Below are 16,160 nucleotides of genomic sequence, written 5' to 3' on the forward strand. Positions count from 1 at the left end.
CAATTTTTTGTTCAACTTTTAGAACTTATTTTTTATCAAAAAAAAAAACTAAAAATACAGAAGTTCATAATTTTTTATCCTTTTTCAAATGATATCAAATTCGATAAAAAAAAAAAATTTCCGTCAAATTCACAATGTGAATTTTTGAAGATTCATAATGTGAATCTAAATTCACACGGTGAATCCGAAAAATATATTTAACATTCACAATGTTAAGTTATGAATTTAGATATTTTTAGTTTTTTTTTTTTTTGATAAAGAATAAGCTCTAGAACTTGAAAAAAATATTTGGTTCCTTGAACAACCAATAATTATGATTCTCTATTGAACTTTTTCATATATATATATATATATATATATATATATATATATATATATATATATATATATATATGTGTGTGTGTGTGTGTTTTTACCAAACTGCTTATGTACATGGACCGAGCACTTTTCCTTCATTCAGCAAGATTCTTACAACAAAAGCTTAAATGTAAGATGTTGATACCTAGTGTAATTTTCGTTTGAATTTATATGAAACTATGGTTTTGTTGTAAGGTTATCAGAATTAGTTTTTGCATGTGCAAGATTATGCTAGAAATGAAGCTTAGATGTTTAAACATCATTCAACAAATCTCAATAAATGATATTTTATTGTATGATGTGTAAGTATTGAATGAGAAAGTGAATTGGTGTAGATGAAACTAGCCAATGGATGATACAAATGTGGATCGTTTAGTTGTTATTATAGCTAAGGGTAACACATTTGACATGAATGCTAAGAATTGTGTTAATTATGATCCCTTATTGATGAATGTGCACTTTTATTTATATCATAACTGAATCTAATTAAGAGAAAGTTAAATCTTGGGACTAACTCCAGCATTACATTGATAAGTAAATACTAAATTTATTTTTCCTAATATGATGATAAGGGCATTCACGTCTTTTGCATACTCTGTCCCAGTTTTCTGTATGGTTTGCAATTTTTGTCACATTATCTGATTCTCATGCACGCCAAAACATAATATATACTATCTAAGCCCATTACAGTAAATTCAAGTTTACTTTAAAAAAAAAAAAAAAAAAAAAAAAAAAACCTTATATTTTATAAGCATAAAACTTGTTATAAATCATGTCAAAAGAGGCCATAACACAGTGTTTATATAATCTAATATATTTTTCAATTTTCAAGCACAGGCAAGCTGTCGTTGTTTAGTCATCTTCTCAAGATTCATTGAAACCAATTCTGTTAAATTTGGATCTTCAAAAGCCAGCTCAGCACCAAGTCTGCACCAGAAAAAAAAAAAAACATCATCAGATATAAATTGCAACACTTTGGGAAATGGGGCCCACCAAAATTAAGGAAATTAAAGAATTGTATTAAATTATATGCATATTCTTATTATCCTTTCCCCTTTATGAAAAAGTGATAAGCCCCACATAGACACTAAATAAACTGTAAAAGCTAATAAAGCCCTGATTTTCTGATTATTAGATAATATGGAATTCTGCTGTAAAGCATTAAAAAGAAAAAAGAAAGATTAAAAAGTAGAAACATTAATTAAAAAATAAAAAATAAAAAATAAAAGAGATTCTCATCTGAGTGTCTTACTTTGGATCCAACACCAGTTTTTGAACTTCCTTAATTGATGAACTTGCTGCATAAAGTGAAATCTTTCCAACCTACAATCAATCAACAAAAGAAAAAAAAAAAAGGTAAATAGTGAAAACACCAAGGGTATAATGGGAAAAAAAGATGTTTGACCTCTAAAATTTGAAGCTTTGCATCATGGTCATTAGGAAGTTCACGAATCTCTGCACCTAATCTTACAGCTTCTGCTAGACTTTCAGGGAAGAGGAAATCAAGCCCTAACTCAACAGTTGACTGCAAAAAGTCAACACAACTCAATTATCAGTTTTTATAATTTTATCTGTTAAAAAAATCAATTTTTATTTTTTATTTGTCTGAGAAAAGGACATTAAACTCACCTGAAGATTCCTCACTTGAAAAGGACATCCAGCTGGGATAAATACAGCAACCCCTAAATGCTGCTCAAATGACCATGCCTCTACACCTGATAAATAAATAAATAAATAAATAAACTCAAATAAATTTCTACAATAAAAAACTAAAAAGCAACATAAATATAAAACTTACCAAATTCTTCTTTTAATTTCTTTTTATGATGACTATTTAGATATATCACTCCTTCATGAAGAGGTCGTGGTACCTAACATAAATCAAGTCATTTATTAAAAAATATATATACATCACACTTGAGAGTTTCGTATTAAATGACCATTTTACCCCTACATTCCAAACAACAAATTACGTCCTGTATGGGTAAAGTGTCTGAATGTGTATTGATGTTTGTGTGGATAAAGTGTTTTATACGTAAGGTCTGTTTCTTTTCTAGATTGAATAAACTATGTGAATGAGACTAAATGACCATTTTACCCTTACATTCCAATCAACAAATTTCACAAAAAAAAAAAGAAGGAAACAGCCCCTTACAGAATCATCATCCATGATGTTGTGGTCAGAGACACCAAATTCATTCCAATGAAGTCTCATATAGTCAATGAGCTTTGGAACATCCTCACGCCTGTAAATGTCCCAAATTGCCCCTGGACGACTCGTCTCTTCACTAGTTCCATTCAAATCTTCACATTTAAGAGTTTTCTGTTTCTCATCTTCAGTTGAATCAATAATCAAGTCATCATTATTATTTTTCCTATTTACTTCACATGTATGAACCAATAGGTACACCACATCACGCATATTAAAACGAAGCATGTTGACCGAATCACCTTCACCTTGACTTTTTTCATCATACATTCCATAAGAAATCAAGATTTTGGGCCCCACATCGTTTTGCAAAGAGTAATGAGGTAATTTTGCAGCAAGATTCAGTAGGCCCCACTTGGAATGAATGTACTCCAGCAATGGCAGTTTGGTAATAAACTCGGATCTCTGGTACAATAAAAACTCTTCAGATGCACTAGGAGAAGGCCAGTTTTTCAAAATTAACATTTCTGGTTCCCCATTTTTCCCTATTCGCCCCTCCGAGTATCCTCTGATAAATTCTCCAAGCTCAATATCTATCTGGCATCAAATCAAATAATAATATACACAAAACATATGCATGTCACTACTTTATATTTATAGAAAGAAATGTATGTAATCTATCTTGGGGAGAGGATAAGAAGGGCATTAATGTCTTTTGCACAAACAAACTTTCTAGGGCTATTCTTGATAATGAGGACAAGAAGGGCATTAATGTCTTTTGCACAAACAAACTTTCTAGGGCTATTCTTGATGATGAGGATAAGAAGGGCATTTATGTCTTTTGCACACACAAGATTTCTAGGGCTATTTTTTATGATGAGGATAAGAAGGGCATTCATGTCATATCATGTCTTATTTGGAGTTTAAAATTCAAAAACTACCTCAGATCGGTCTAAACAATCTACAGCTTTCACAGTTCTATTATCATCCTTCATCTTTTCATCATTTGTATCTTGGATTCCTTTCCACATCACCATAGGGTCCCACCCTAACATTGATGACTCATCACAAATGTCCTTTACTATAACAGGTTCACCATTGACCCAATTCCTTCTGAACTCACCAATCCCTTGATTTTTTATATCTTGACAGAACCCATCAATCTTTGGGAGGGTATTTTCATACATTTTACACCCACTAACCATTTCATCAACATTTTTCACAAGCTTTGCAACCCAATTCATTTTAAAAATACGTTTTAACATCAAGGGTGAATTACCACAACCACCATGTTCTTTTGGTGGGCATGGAACACTGCCATCGGAGTTGGCCTTCCAATCACAAAGCTTATTGGATAATCTCATCTTTTGTTTTGATAACTTTTCAAGGGTAGAATCGGAATCTTCATTTCCTCCATTAGTTTGAATATTTCTACTCACTTCTTTTGATGCTTTTCTGACATCTTGGCAGCATCTGAGGCATATATCATATGAGCAATTACCACAGTGGCGATGATAATCAATTATTGGTATTCTGCAGAAGTCACTGCAATAGGACATTTAAAATGAGATATTTTTTATTTATTTTTTTTACTTATTTGTACACTATACTTTGAAAAATCTAACATTACCAGCACATTTGCTCATCTGCATTTAACTTTGTCCTGGGAAGATCAATTCTGTTTCCTGAAGCAAATATAAACCAGAATAAATTATCTCTATATATATATATATAAAAGATTAAATTAGATGACTCAACATATGAACCATGAAGTTTCAATCTTGAAAATTATCTAACCTCGAAGCTTTCTTTCTATTTCTAATTCAGAGCATTGTTCAAAGTGGATCTGCTTAATTACAGGAAGCACTGAAGACAAAAGACAAAAAAGATGTTCCAGCTTCTCTTGGGCAGGTATTTCCCGTATTTTTCCCTACAACACACAAAAAAAATATTATAATATAGTCAAATCTCAAGATAAATGCAAGATATAACAACAAACAAATCAATGAAAGCACACTGATATTTCTTGCATATAACCCTCTTTTTTTCTGATCTTGTCCACAGAAATTAATTACCTTTATCATATTATCACCCCGTAAACAAATTTTACAGTTACAGCAACCTCGACATGCAGGACAAATTCTATGAACTTCTTCAACTGGAATGTCAGGATACCTATAAGAAAGAGGAAAATCTGAGTAAACTGTAACTCAAAGTAATGTAATACCCTTTTTCAATACAGTCAATCTTACCATGCAGTGATGCATTCATCACAGTATCCTCTTCTATCACATTTAAGACACCATACAATCCTCTCTGTGTCATCACGCCTGCACTGATGACAAATTTGCCCCCCTGTATCCTCAGATGATTCTGAACTCCCACCAGAAGTTTCCTGAAAATGAGCCTATACTTCAAAAAGTATGACAAAAGAAAGTACTTTTTTCATTGTAATTTCAACTTTACACTTATTAAGGCATTGTACTTTTAAAAACTTTGAGAATCTATTCAATTATAGCATTTGTATTTAGTATTGATATGATTGGGTGGATTACAATGTTGTAATAGAAAGAAAGAAATGGAAGTAGGATACTACTTACTGGCATAGCATGCATCTTCTCAGATCTGCTCTTTGATGAATCAGCAACAGAAGATGGTGTCCTGTAAGCCCTTGGTGTTTCTTCAGACTCTGCCATATCTCTTTGTGGATCATCATTTGATTTTGAAGAAATATGAACAGATGAATTCTTGAAGGAAGGTGTTTCAGGTGAATAACTAATCAGCTTCTTTGATAATTTTTCCTTGTTTTTACCCGAGGCTAAAAACTGGTATTCAACGAGAGGTGAATCCATGTCATCGCTTTTACTCTCTAAATAACTGTCACTTTCACCTACAGATTTCCTCTTTGCTTTCTTGAGACTGGCTCTCATTGCAGAATTTGCAGCTCTTTTCTTTGCTTGAATGTAGTGTTTTTCACATACTGTTTTGTCTGGCATGGACATGGCATGGCATCTCCATTGTTTACCATCTGATCTCTTGCAACGTAAATCATCAGGAATTCCAGTATTATCCTCAGCAGTATGATTCATTATAATTTCCATTATAATTATTGAATAGAATTCAAAGCAAATATATATTGTACTAAAACATGTGCCTAGATTAACCTGCATAAAAACAATCCAGAGATACCATAAGCTATAAGGTAAAACTCCCCCTTAACTTACTTCCACCTAACCCAATACAAAACTAAGATATTCAAAGATCCAAATCAAGAAAACCCAACTTAGTATATAAACAAAAATTCATCACAGAACGAACGGAGAACCACGATTGATGATATTAAGAGAGAACTGGGATGAAACGACCTTTCTCCAAGCTTAATCAATGAAAAACCCTAGATGATTAATTACCTCAATTCCTCTTATTACTCAACACAAAGGAATCAATTCAGAGACAGTTAAAGTAAGAAATCCAAACTTAGTGTCTGCAAGAACCGGTATACCAAGAAAAAAACGAGAAAAAGAATTGGGAAACTACAATTGATCATAATAAGCGCAAACCGGGATGAGAAGACCAGCGAAAGATATTAAGATTACCAATGGAAACGAATTGAAAACAGAGCGTACTCCAGGATAGCTCTCGATCAACGTTACGAAGTTAATTTAACGACTTTATCTGCAATTTTGCTGATGTTTGAACCTTTTGAGGGTGCGAACAGGAAGAAGAGAGTATTCCGCTTCTGTGGGGAAGAGAAGGAGGGACACAGAGAGTCCAAATTACTTTCATGCCCCTCCAGTCAATTTTTTAAAGTAAAGCCATTTATAGATTTATAATTAAAAAAAAATCAAGTTTTCAATTTATATCAATTTCGTCCTTGTGGTTATCAATTTTTGCACAATCAGCCAACGGCATAGGTTGCAAAAACTAACACAGCATGAATTTGATATGAAATAAATAGGTTTGGGTATCATATTTTAACCTGTTTAATTAAAGGGGTTAACACGACACGACAGAAAAATTAAATGAGTAAGATTATGGTTAAGAATTTCAATTCGAAAATGATGCATTTATTTATATATAAGGTTTTTGGATTCTTTAGATAAACTAGAAGGATATGATACAAAATCACATGTAAAAGAAAAACATTTGATTAAGTCAGTTTGTAACGTGGAAACTACTTAGTTGTAACTCAAGACTTGATTTTCAATATTTTTCGTTCTCTTCCATACTATACAGTCTCTTTACTACTCTCTCCTTCTCATGATCTCGTCCATTTGCTTCCCTAACTTCTACTCTTTCCATTTTGTACTCTAAACTTACTATAAATTTTGTCATTCCGCTTGCTAACTATCACTTTTTTTCAGTTTTTTTATTTTTTACTTTTCGTCTACCTAACTCCTACTCTTGCAACATGTTTAGTGTTTCAACCTCACATGACATGAAACATTTCAAAGGCTAATCCTAACTCGAAATCATATATGAACTCGACACAAAAATAAACTGGTTAACACGATGCGATAATTAAACAAGTCGAGTTAGGGTCAAACCCTCTTAACTCGTTTACTATTTTGACTCGACATGAACCCTATGACACCACATATTTTTCAGGTCTATATTGGCACTCATATCATCTAAACTGGTCTGTCAAAGGAGAACATATGATGGTATTTTAGTCTCTCTCTCTCTCTCTCTCTCTCTCTCTCTCTCTCTCTCTCTCTCTCTCTCTCCGGGGTTTTATGTTGCCACTATTAAACCTATTAGTTATGTCCTATGTTTGAATTACTTACCGCTAAATGACACTTAACAAAATCCAAGAAACCCTTTTATCTTTCTCATCTACTCAAAAGTCTCATTAACCCTAACCGGATTATGCTTCCAGATCGATCATCACATGAAGAAGAAATAAACGAGTTAAAGATTATAAGAATGACACATACCCAGGGCCTGCCCAGGTACTGGGCGGCTTGGGCATTGGCCCAGGGCATCAAATTATTGGGGGCATAAGTGTGAGCCCAACAACTGTGGGATGGTTTGAATTAGGTTATGGCACAAGTAAGGCTGAATCGATATACTACAACTTTCTAATACATGATGCCCAGTTGGATTATGGCCACAGGAGGAAATGGATTATAAAAATGGCCATGATGTATTTCATGATTTTGATCCATTTGTCGTGTTTCACAATGACATTCGCAAAGAGAACTTTTAAAATGATTATGAAGGCAACATGGGATCCCTCTATGTTGTTAGTTCAAAAAAATGGGTCAACTTCCTTGTGTAAAGACAGAAAGTGAAGAAAAAGATTGGTATTTAGATTTAGATAATGATTATGAAGACTTTATTGTAGAAGAAGAAGACTTTGTCGATGATACGGAAGTGGGCATGGGGGAGTTCAATTTTAGATTTAGATAGTGTAATCACGTTTTGTTGATTATAATTGCATTTCTAAACATGAACAACATACACATACTTTACTTTTCTTTGTTATATGACTTTCGATTGATGTTGTATAATATACTTTTTCTGTTCTTTGGCAAACCCACAAACAACATATATTCAAATTCTATACATTCTTTTTAGCTTTAACTTTTGATTGTAATTGCATTAACATAAGCACATTCTGAACGATATTTTAGACAAAACTGTCAAATTGGTCCTTGTGGTTTGCAAAAAACTTTGGATAGGGTCCAAAAAGTTTTCAACTTGTATGGAAGGTCCAAAATCAAGAATTTTCTTTGGTTTTGGTCCTTGAAAATATGAAAGGACTATTTTGCCCTTATTATTTATTTTTCATATTTTCTTTATTTGTTTTAATTGTTTTATAATTAAAAAAAAAAAATAGAAGGACGGGTCCTCTCTCTCTCTCTCTCAAATAAGATGAAAAAAATCCCGAATTGCATAACGTCTTTCATTATCAAACCATATATCTTCATTTACAACCCATCTTCTTGTTGAAACACTGCATATCTTCATATGTTCATCGACGATCTTCACAAAAAAAAAATCTACCGTTCTTCATAGGTTCATCAGCTCAAATCCCAAATATTCATCATCATCTTCTTCGAAACCCATTTCGATTATCTTTATGCAAAACAAGATCTGGTTTCATAATCGAATCCCATAATAACCAGATTCAACAAAGATATGTCCTTCCATTTTCGTTTATGTTTAAAACTAAATCATCACACTCATAAACAAAATTAATACCTAGATGTATTTTTTTTCGAAAACAAATCCTATCAGAAGGAGAAAACACGAACCTCCATCCATCAAGCACAGTTTTCCTTTACAGAATCGGGCATGAAAACCCTAAAATCCGACCTTTAAAACCCAGAAAATACACATTCAAAGATATTCATGTTCATCATCTGAAATTGGACCTTGAAACCCATGAAATCGGACCTTGACACCCCTAAAATCGGAACTTGAAAACCCTAACATTGGAATATATGAAGTCGAACTATTGGTCTTACCTTCATCAGTGCTCAGGAGTTGGGTTATGTTCTCCGACAATAATTCATTGATTAGTTGTCACGGGAAAAAGAAAACGACAGAGGGGGCAGGTTTAGTGTGGTGATGGTTGAAGGCGGCATCAATATCTAAAACGATTTGGGGATGAGATGGAGAACAGGGGAGAAGCTAGAGAGGGAGGAAATGGACATGAGGTGATAATCGGTGGTGGTTGTGGTGTTGCCGGAAAAATGAAGGTGTAGATAAATGGAGATGATGAAGAATGGGGTTGGGACCAAATTCGATTGGAGAAAGAGAGAGAGAGAGTGTGAGCATTTTTTTTTATTTTCAATTAAAGTATGAAAATAAATATGGAAAAATACAAAAAAAAAATTAGAAGGGCAAAACGGTCCTTTCAAGTGCTTCATGGACCAAATTCATAGGAAATTCATGATTTTGGGACCAAATTCATCAAAAATTCTTGATTTTGGACTATCATGCAAGTTGAAAACTTTTTGGACCATATCCAAAGTTTTTTGAATACCAGAGTACCAATTTTGCAGTTTTGTCGATATTTTAAGACCCAAAGACACCTCATATCCTTTCTTAGTCAACTCTTAGTTGAAAAACCCACAACTTGAACACTGGTCCAGTGCCTTAGCAGTAGGCCACGTAGTTGGTTTCTTGACTACCTTTTATAATTTTCATAATCGTACTTATTTTATAGCTTTGGGAATACGTTTTGCAAAACAATAAATGAAAAAAGATTAGTGGGACCATATAATACAATAAGTTGGAAAAACCAAAGGTAGTTGGCAAAATCCATTATGGATTCTCCCATTTGGTCATTGGTCATTTTAGTGATTGATTATCCAGATTTACAATCCAATAACACTTTGTTCCAAAAGAAATAAAAATGATTTTTCTTTGGAGCTGTTTCAAAAATAAATATGACACTAGTTTGATTAAATTCTATGTCCATTTATTTTGATTCATGATATAAGTCAATACCTACATTTATAAACCACCAAAAACACACAACCTACAAATCAACCGATTTCCACACATTTAGACATCTTCTAACATACACGAAAAGTTTGATCAATGTCAAGATTCACAACCTTCGAATTGGTTAAGTTACGTTTTTGCCCCCGCTCTTTCAATTTTTGCCACATTTAGGGGCTTCTTTGGATCATATGCAAGAGATTTTGCACGATTTCTGACATGGGTGGCCTAAATTCCGGTTCGGGCTATACAAAAACAAAAACAATTAAAAAAATATATCAAATAAAATAGAAACAACAATATATCAAAATAGTAAACTCATTCATTATGCCAACCCTAAAGGAAGTAAAAATACTGCTAGTGCTCCAGAGGGTACATTTTATTTTTACATTATATTCTACTTCCTAATTACGAAAAAAAAAAAAAAAAAAAAAAAAGTAGACATTGAAACTAACCTGAACACATAGAGAAATGATATCTGCAAACCGAGATAAAGACTTGAAAGAACATGCGGATTGCAAAGAAGGATCCACCATCCTTGACAAAGCTTCAATATCATGTAGCCTTGAAATCGCCCATCTCACAAGAAATTGCTCCCCACGTGGCCTTGAACTATACAAATTCACATCACCAAAATTCAATACAACAAATACCAACATTATCATAGCACCCTACTTTCTTTTCAACTTATTACAACATTGTCTTTTGAAATATCTAGTAATGTTAGATAGAAAGATAACCTGTCAAAAGCTTTTCTGCCAGTTAAAAGTTCTAACATAATGACTCCAAAGCTATAAACATCACTTTGGTAAGTATAACTTCCCAATTCGAGTTCGGGTGCACCATATCCCAACCCTTGCAACTGATAAAATAAAAGTTGTGGTGTCAATACTCAATAAATACTAAATGAAATAATCCATGTGACTTAATGGATTAACAACTTTTTACCTCGCTGACATGGCTTGATGGTAGTAGTGGGGCCAAACCACAATCCGATACACGTGCATTGAGCTCATTGTCAAAAAGAATGTTTACAGACTTCAAGTTTTGGTGTACAACGGGTGGTTGACATACCTCATGCAAGTACCTTAATAGAATCAAAATACAAAAGTTTGATTTTAAAAGTTTCCCACTAATGTAAAATGTAAAATGTTGTTTAAAAGACATTTGAGAAAATGAAAGTCTAATTTCCTTGACTTTCTATATTAAGTCGTTCTTTTTGCATCAAATGAAAAAGAAACACCTATAAAATGTTGCTTATGAACCCTTTAAGTCAATGAAAATGATGAGTTAAAATATGTACTCACTCGAGAGCTTTTGCGATTTGAAGTGCCACATTAACTCGAGAATTCCATGAAAGCTTCTCATGGATTTCATCATTTAGATGTAAAGATTCATGTAAAGTCCCATTTTCACAATACTCATAGACAAAAAGTCTTTGTCCATGTTCAATACAATAACCCTCAACTCCAACTATGTTTTCATTTCGAAGCTTTGACACATTTGTCACCAACTGCATAAACCTTTCATCATTCCACTTCCGAGATGTTGCATCATCAAGTTTCTTGATTGCTAATAGCTAAAGGCACCAAACCACAACACATCAAAAACGCATGCTAACAAGCTATTCATATGCAAGAAACAGCAACATACTTCCATTTACATGTTTATTAAAGCATCTTACTTTCATTTCTATCTATTACAACAATGTAATTCAAAAAATCTACCAAAGTAATATGCTTTAATAAACAAATTTATGAAAGTAGTTTCTTGCATAAACCCTTTCATAAAATGATAAAAACCTTACCTTTCCACTAGGAAGCTCAGCTCGATATACAGTAGCAATCATACCATTTCCAACAAGATTCTCTTGAGAAAAGCTATTTGTGTGCTCTTGAAGAGATGCTATGGAGAAAAACTTTGCAGAATTTACACTTCTCAAAGGACGACTAGGGGCAGTTTTTGGAACACCAGTCGGCTTCACAACAGCCCGAGAAGGTTGAGGAAGTAGGGGCGGTGTTGTAAAAGAGCGTGCATTGACTTTTGTCATGTCTATCATCACATGATCATTCTTGCTCTTAGGTTTTGTTTCAATTTTCTCACCTTTAACCGATGACATTGCCAATGAATCCTTATTTTTGGTATCTGTGAAATCGATAGGAGCATAAATGGCATATTCAACAAAAATATGTTGCAATATTGTGATTTGAGTTGTTTTTTTAAATAACCAAAAGGAAATACATGCAAGCTTACCATTTTCTCTTTGTTCGGATGGTTTTAAGTCGTTAAGCACAGAGTTCTTTGCTCTCTCAATCTTTGAAACTTTGACCGTTGACTTTTTTTTGCAGCATTTTGAAACACAAAAGCAAAGTCCCAATGCAAGTATGATAAGAATCAAGAATCCACCAATACCAATCCAAACATATTTATTACTCAATAAAGATTTGAACTTTCCGGAAGAATGTGGTGGCTCAGGTGGTGGTTCTTCAAATACTTGAAGTCCAGGGCCAATTTCCGGTGGTTTTGGGCCAAATGATGATGGTGAAGGGGATATGACTGGAGGAGAAGGGATAACTGTTGTATTGAAGGGGTTTCCCATGCTTCTGCATTGCATAAATTAAGTTTGTATATGTTATAAGATGCTAGAAGTAACGATTTACTTTCATTGATTCGTTTATTCTTGTAAAAAACAGTGTATTTTAAAAAACTACCCAATTATTTATAGCAATGTATGTATGTCATACTCTAAAATTGGTTGATTTTTCAAAGTATATGATGTCCTAATAAGAGAAAAACTGAAAGTACAAAATTAAAGTAGGATGTGCCTATAATACACAAATAAATGAAAGCATTGAGATATTTCTTGCATTTGGCACTAGGTTAAAATCTGGCAACTAAATAAAGAAATATTTCCTCTATCCAAAATTTAACACATAGTTCGATTCAAATGTCTAAAATACCCTTCACAAATGAGAATGTCATGTCAGATGGGTTGTGTGACACGTCAAAACTTGCAAATCTTTATGCCAAGACCTTTTTTAGGCCATCTTTTTAATTTCATAAATGACTAATATGTTAAAATGATGACAAAAACTATACTAAATAATTCAAAAAAGTTGATTTTATCTTCTTGAATAAAGTGATTTCAAATACTGTAAACACTTGAGCACTTTTGGCGACTTTTAAACTGTTTGTGAGTCTTTGACCAATTCCCTTTTTTAGCTAAACTTTTTATTTAATCTTTTGGAAACACTTTTTACATAATCAAGAGTTGTTTTTTACTTCACCTGAAATTCGGAATGGTCATCAACTTGGGAGGTATTGGTCCAGAAAAAAGATTATTTTCCACATCCCTGCATCACAAGAAACTAATTATTTTTAGATACATAAAAAAGCATAACTTAAGAAAAAAAAATCATAATGAAATAAGGCAATAACATTACAAAAATATAAGCGGAAGATCTTGCAACACATCAAGAACCCCGGTAAGATGATTGTCATTTAAGTGTCTGCAAATCAAAAACACCCAAAAACTTACTTTCTGAACTCAAATTCAACTTCAACATGCACTTTTTCAATTAATTTACCTACAAACTATTGTCATCGAAACACTATATGTATAACTAAAAATAGCTACTGATATCTTCTAGAAAAAGATATTTAATTCTTGTTGATTTTGAATATTAAAATTTGCTTAATTGAGTCCCCAAAGTCAAATGTGGACTTTTTTGGGTCAAATACTCACAATGTTGTTATTGATGACAATTTAGCCATGGAAGGAGGCAGTGGTCCACTTAAATTGTTTCCAGACAAGTCCCTGCAGCAAAGCATATAATCTTTTTTAAATTAATTAAATAATAATAATAACATAAACACACACACACACACTCAAACATTTGAGGATAATGGAAGGGTTGCCATACAAAGTTGTTAAGGGTGTAAGGTCTTGAAAAGAATCTGGAATCTCTCCTATCAAATTGTTGTTGCGTAATGATCTAAGAGAAATAGAAGAAAATATCAAACATAAACTATATGAATATTATATTTAAATGGGATACTTACAAGTCTGTCATTTGGCCTAACATGGAAAGAGAATCTGGAATGTTCCCTGTAAGCTGGTTTCCCGAAAGCATCCTAACACCAAAACCAAAGAAAGATGTGGTTTTATAAATAATAATATAAGGGTAAATTCGTAAAAGGCCTCCTTTCATTGAATTTCTTGATGGGATGGGAGACTGATAATAAACTTACAAGCTCTTGATGGTAACTGGAAGGCTTGATGGTATACGACCTCCAATGTGATTATTGCTCAAATCTCTGCATGAAAAAATCATCATAAAAAAGAAATGACAGTAGATTTTTACAAAAAAATAAAAATAAATAAATGACTTGGAATATGGTATTCTTGAAGTTTTTAAAGTAAGAACTTACATTTGTATGATGGAAACAAAAGCTCCCAAATTCTCACCCAATTCACCTCCCAAATTGGCACCATTGAGAATTCTATATACATTCATAAAAAAAAAATTAAACCTTGATTGAAATAAGAAAATATTTGAAAATCAAGATTTTTTAAAGAATTATAAATCTTACATCCCAGTTATGTTGGAATTGACACACTGAACACCTTGCCAACCTTCTGCACAAGGGTCTCCCCCTGAAACTAACCATCCAGGAAGAGACGGGTACCCAAGAGCAGCATATAGACTATTTATTGCCAAAACTGAAATATAAATATAAACATTAGAAGCTTTGTGGTTTGAATGACTAACAAGAACTTTATCACTTTCATTTTTACTTGTTTATTATAGAATCCAACATCCAAATACCCTCAAACTATCATCCATCAACAGGATTCTTCGGTCTTCTGTTATAACTTATAAGGATTTATGTGGAATAGTCAAATAAATACCTAAACTTAAAGTCAACAATCAAACAAATTGATATGAAATAAGTCAAAAGAGATTAGGAAAATGAAGGCTTACTATCACGTGGATCAGTGTCTCCAAAGCAAACATGAGCAGTGAAAATTGACATCAAACAAACGGTAGCGAGCATACAAGATTTCCATCTTGAACGCTCCATCACGAAACTTTCCCAATTAATTGAACCCTAACTTCGAGAGCTAAAACCCCACCAAGAATCTGAAAAGGGTTTTCGGAAAAGATAAAAACCCACAAATACTAATTGGTGACAGGATTAGCAAATGCCCACAACACACATTGACCGGAATGAAACCCTAAAACCAACCCACAAGAACAAGCATTCAAATTCAAAAGAACAGAGAAAAGAATCGAGCTTCTGAACAAAAAAAGAAGACTATGAAAAGTAAAGTTCTAAACAAAATTGACACAAAAGCAGAAGCACCGCACTCAAAAAGCAAATTTGAAACGGATGGACTGAAAATTGTACGTTCCGTCAATATCGAGTAAAAGTACGAAAAATTCTTCAAGGAAAATCAAACCCCATCCCCATGAATTAAATTGGATTCTTAGTTACTGTAAGAGCACGAGATGCACAGAACAGAGGTTTTTTGTTTTTAAAGTTAACAACAAACTAGAGGAACCTAAAAAGGGTAAAGAAGCAAGGAGAGAGCGAAGAAAGAGTGAGAGAAAAGGTGGTGATACTGAAGTGTATTGGAATGCGAAGAAAGGAGGTGGTGCTTATCCTGATTCAAATAATTTTTGTATTATTTTTCTAATAGTAGACCGTTGGGTGCTGGCTCAATTAATTGGTGGAGGGTGGGGAAGAAAGAAATATTATTTCGGCTTTTACACTTTATTCATTCACTTTTCGTTTGTTGGATTAGAAAGAAAAACAAAAGAGAGTATTTTTATGTCTATTTCAATTATTTTTAAGTGTATTTTTAATTACAAGTAGGATCTATCTATCTATGCATTAAAAATTGATCATGATAAATTCATAAGACGCTAACTAAATAAATACTTCCAAGTTCTACACTGTACCACCTATTCAATCGTTTAAAGTATATATATATATATATATATATATATATATATATATATATATATATATATATATATATATATATATATATATATATATATATATATTCACAAAACAGATAAAATATAAACATGGATTTGTTAAAGGAGTGAAATGTTGGGTTGATGATGAGATCACCCAACTCTTCAAGCAAACTCTTCATGATTAAGTCTTGCCCCTAATTCTCATGTAT

The 16,160-nt window shown here is 32.9% G+C and overlaps 2 protein-coding genes across 2 annotated transcripts; both read right to left on the minus strand.

Moving 5' to 3' along the window:
• Positions 1 to 1,077: 1,077 nt before the first annotated feature.
• LOC145124344 (JmjC domain protein JMJ24) lies at positions 1,078 to 6,289 on the minus strand. The gene is made up of 13 exons (XM_079059651.1): positions 6,103 to 6,289; positions 5,107 to 5,670; positions 4,759 to 4,901; positions 4,582 to 4,681; positions 4,304 to 4,436; positions 4,137 to 4,191; positions 3,448 to 4,051; positions 2,513 to 3,103; positions 2,156 to 2,228; positions 1,987 to 2,072; positions 1,763 to 1,882; positions 1,610 to 1,680; positions 1,078 to 1,284 (listed from the first exon to the last, which is right to left on the minus strand). The coding sequence occupies exons 2-13, from the start codon at positions 5,605 to 5,607 to the stop codon at positions 1,185 to 1,187; spliced, it is 2,577 nt and encodes an 858-aa protein (XP_078915777.1). The 5' UTR covers positions 5,608 to 5,670; positions 6,103 to 6,289; the 3' UTR covers positions 1,078 to 1,184.
• Positions 6,290 to 9,916: 3,627 nt separating this feature from the next.
• LOC145124459 (protein STRUBBELIG-RECEPTOR FAMILY 1-like) lies at positions 9,917 to 15,609 on the minus strand. The gene is made up of 16 exons (XM_079059796.1): positions 14,947 to 15,609; positions 14,555 to 14,684; positions 14,393 to 14,464; positions 14,213 to 14,278; positions 14,024 to 14,095; positions 13,885 to 13,956; positions 13,707 to 13,778; positions 13,405 to 13,470; positions 13,249 to 13,314; positions 12,215 to 12,564; positions 11,769 to 12,106; positions 11,269 to 11,540; positions 10,910 to 11,048; positions 10,702 to 10,823; positions 10,417 to 10,573; positions 9,917 to 10,206 (listed from the first exon to the last, which is right to left on the minus strand). Exons 1-16 carry the CDS (start codon positions 15,044 to 15,046, stop codon positions 10,132 to 10,134), a joined length of 2,169 nt encoding a protein of 722 aa, XP_078915922.1. The 5' UTR covers positions 15,047 to 15,609; the 3' UTR covers positions 9,917 to 10,131.
• Positions 15,610 to 16,160: the final 551 nt, after the last annotated feature.

Source organism: Lactuca virosa, chromosome 7 (genome assembly GCF_052849685.1).
Source record: "Lactuca virosa cultivar CGN04683 chromosome 7, Lactuca_virosa_CGN04683_v6, whole genome shotgun sequence".
Lineage (NCBI taxonomy): Eukaryota > Viridiplantae > Streptophyta > Magnoliopsida > Asterales > Asteraceae > Lactuca > Lactuca virosa.

Coding starts and splice junctions, on each gene's coding strand:
- LOC145124459 (XM_079059796.1), bottom strand. CDS start 15,046: ATGGAGCGTTCAAGATGGAAATCTTGTATGCTCGCTACCGTTTGTTTG. Junction 12,565..13,248: donor ATGACCATTCCGAATTTCAG/GTGAAGTAAAAA, acceptor TATGCAATGCAG/AAGCATGGGAAACCCCTTCA. Junction 10,824..10,909: donor CATCAAGCCATGTCAGCGAG/GTAAAAAGTTGT, acceptor TTATTTTATCAG/TTGCAAGGGTTGGGATATGG.
- LOC145124344 (XM_079059651.1), bottom strand. CDS start 5,607: ATGGAAATTATAATGAATCATACTGCTGAGGATAATACTGGAATTCCT. Junction 1,883..1,986: donor TTCAAGTGAGGAATCTTCAG/GTGAGTTTAATG, acceptor GACTTTTTGCAG/TCAACTGTTGAGTTAGGGCT. Junction 1,681..1,762: donor CAAAGCTTCAAATTTTAGAG/GTCAAACATCTT, acceptor GATTGATTGTAG/GTTGGAAAGATTTCACTTTA.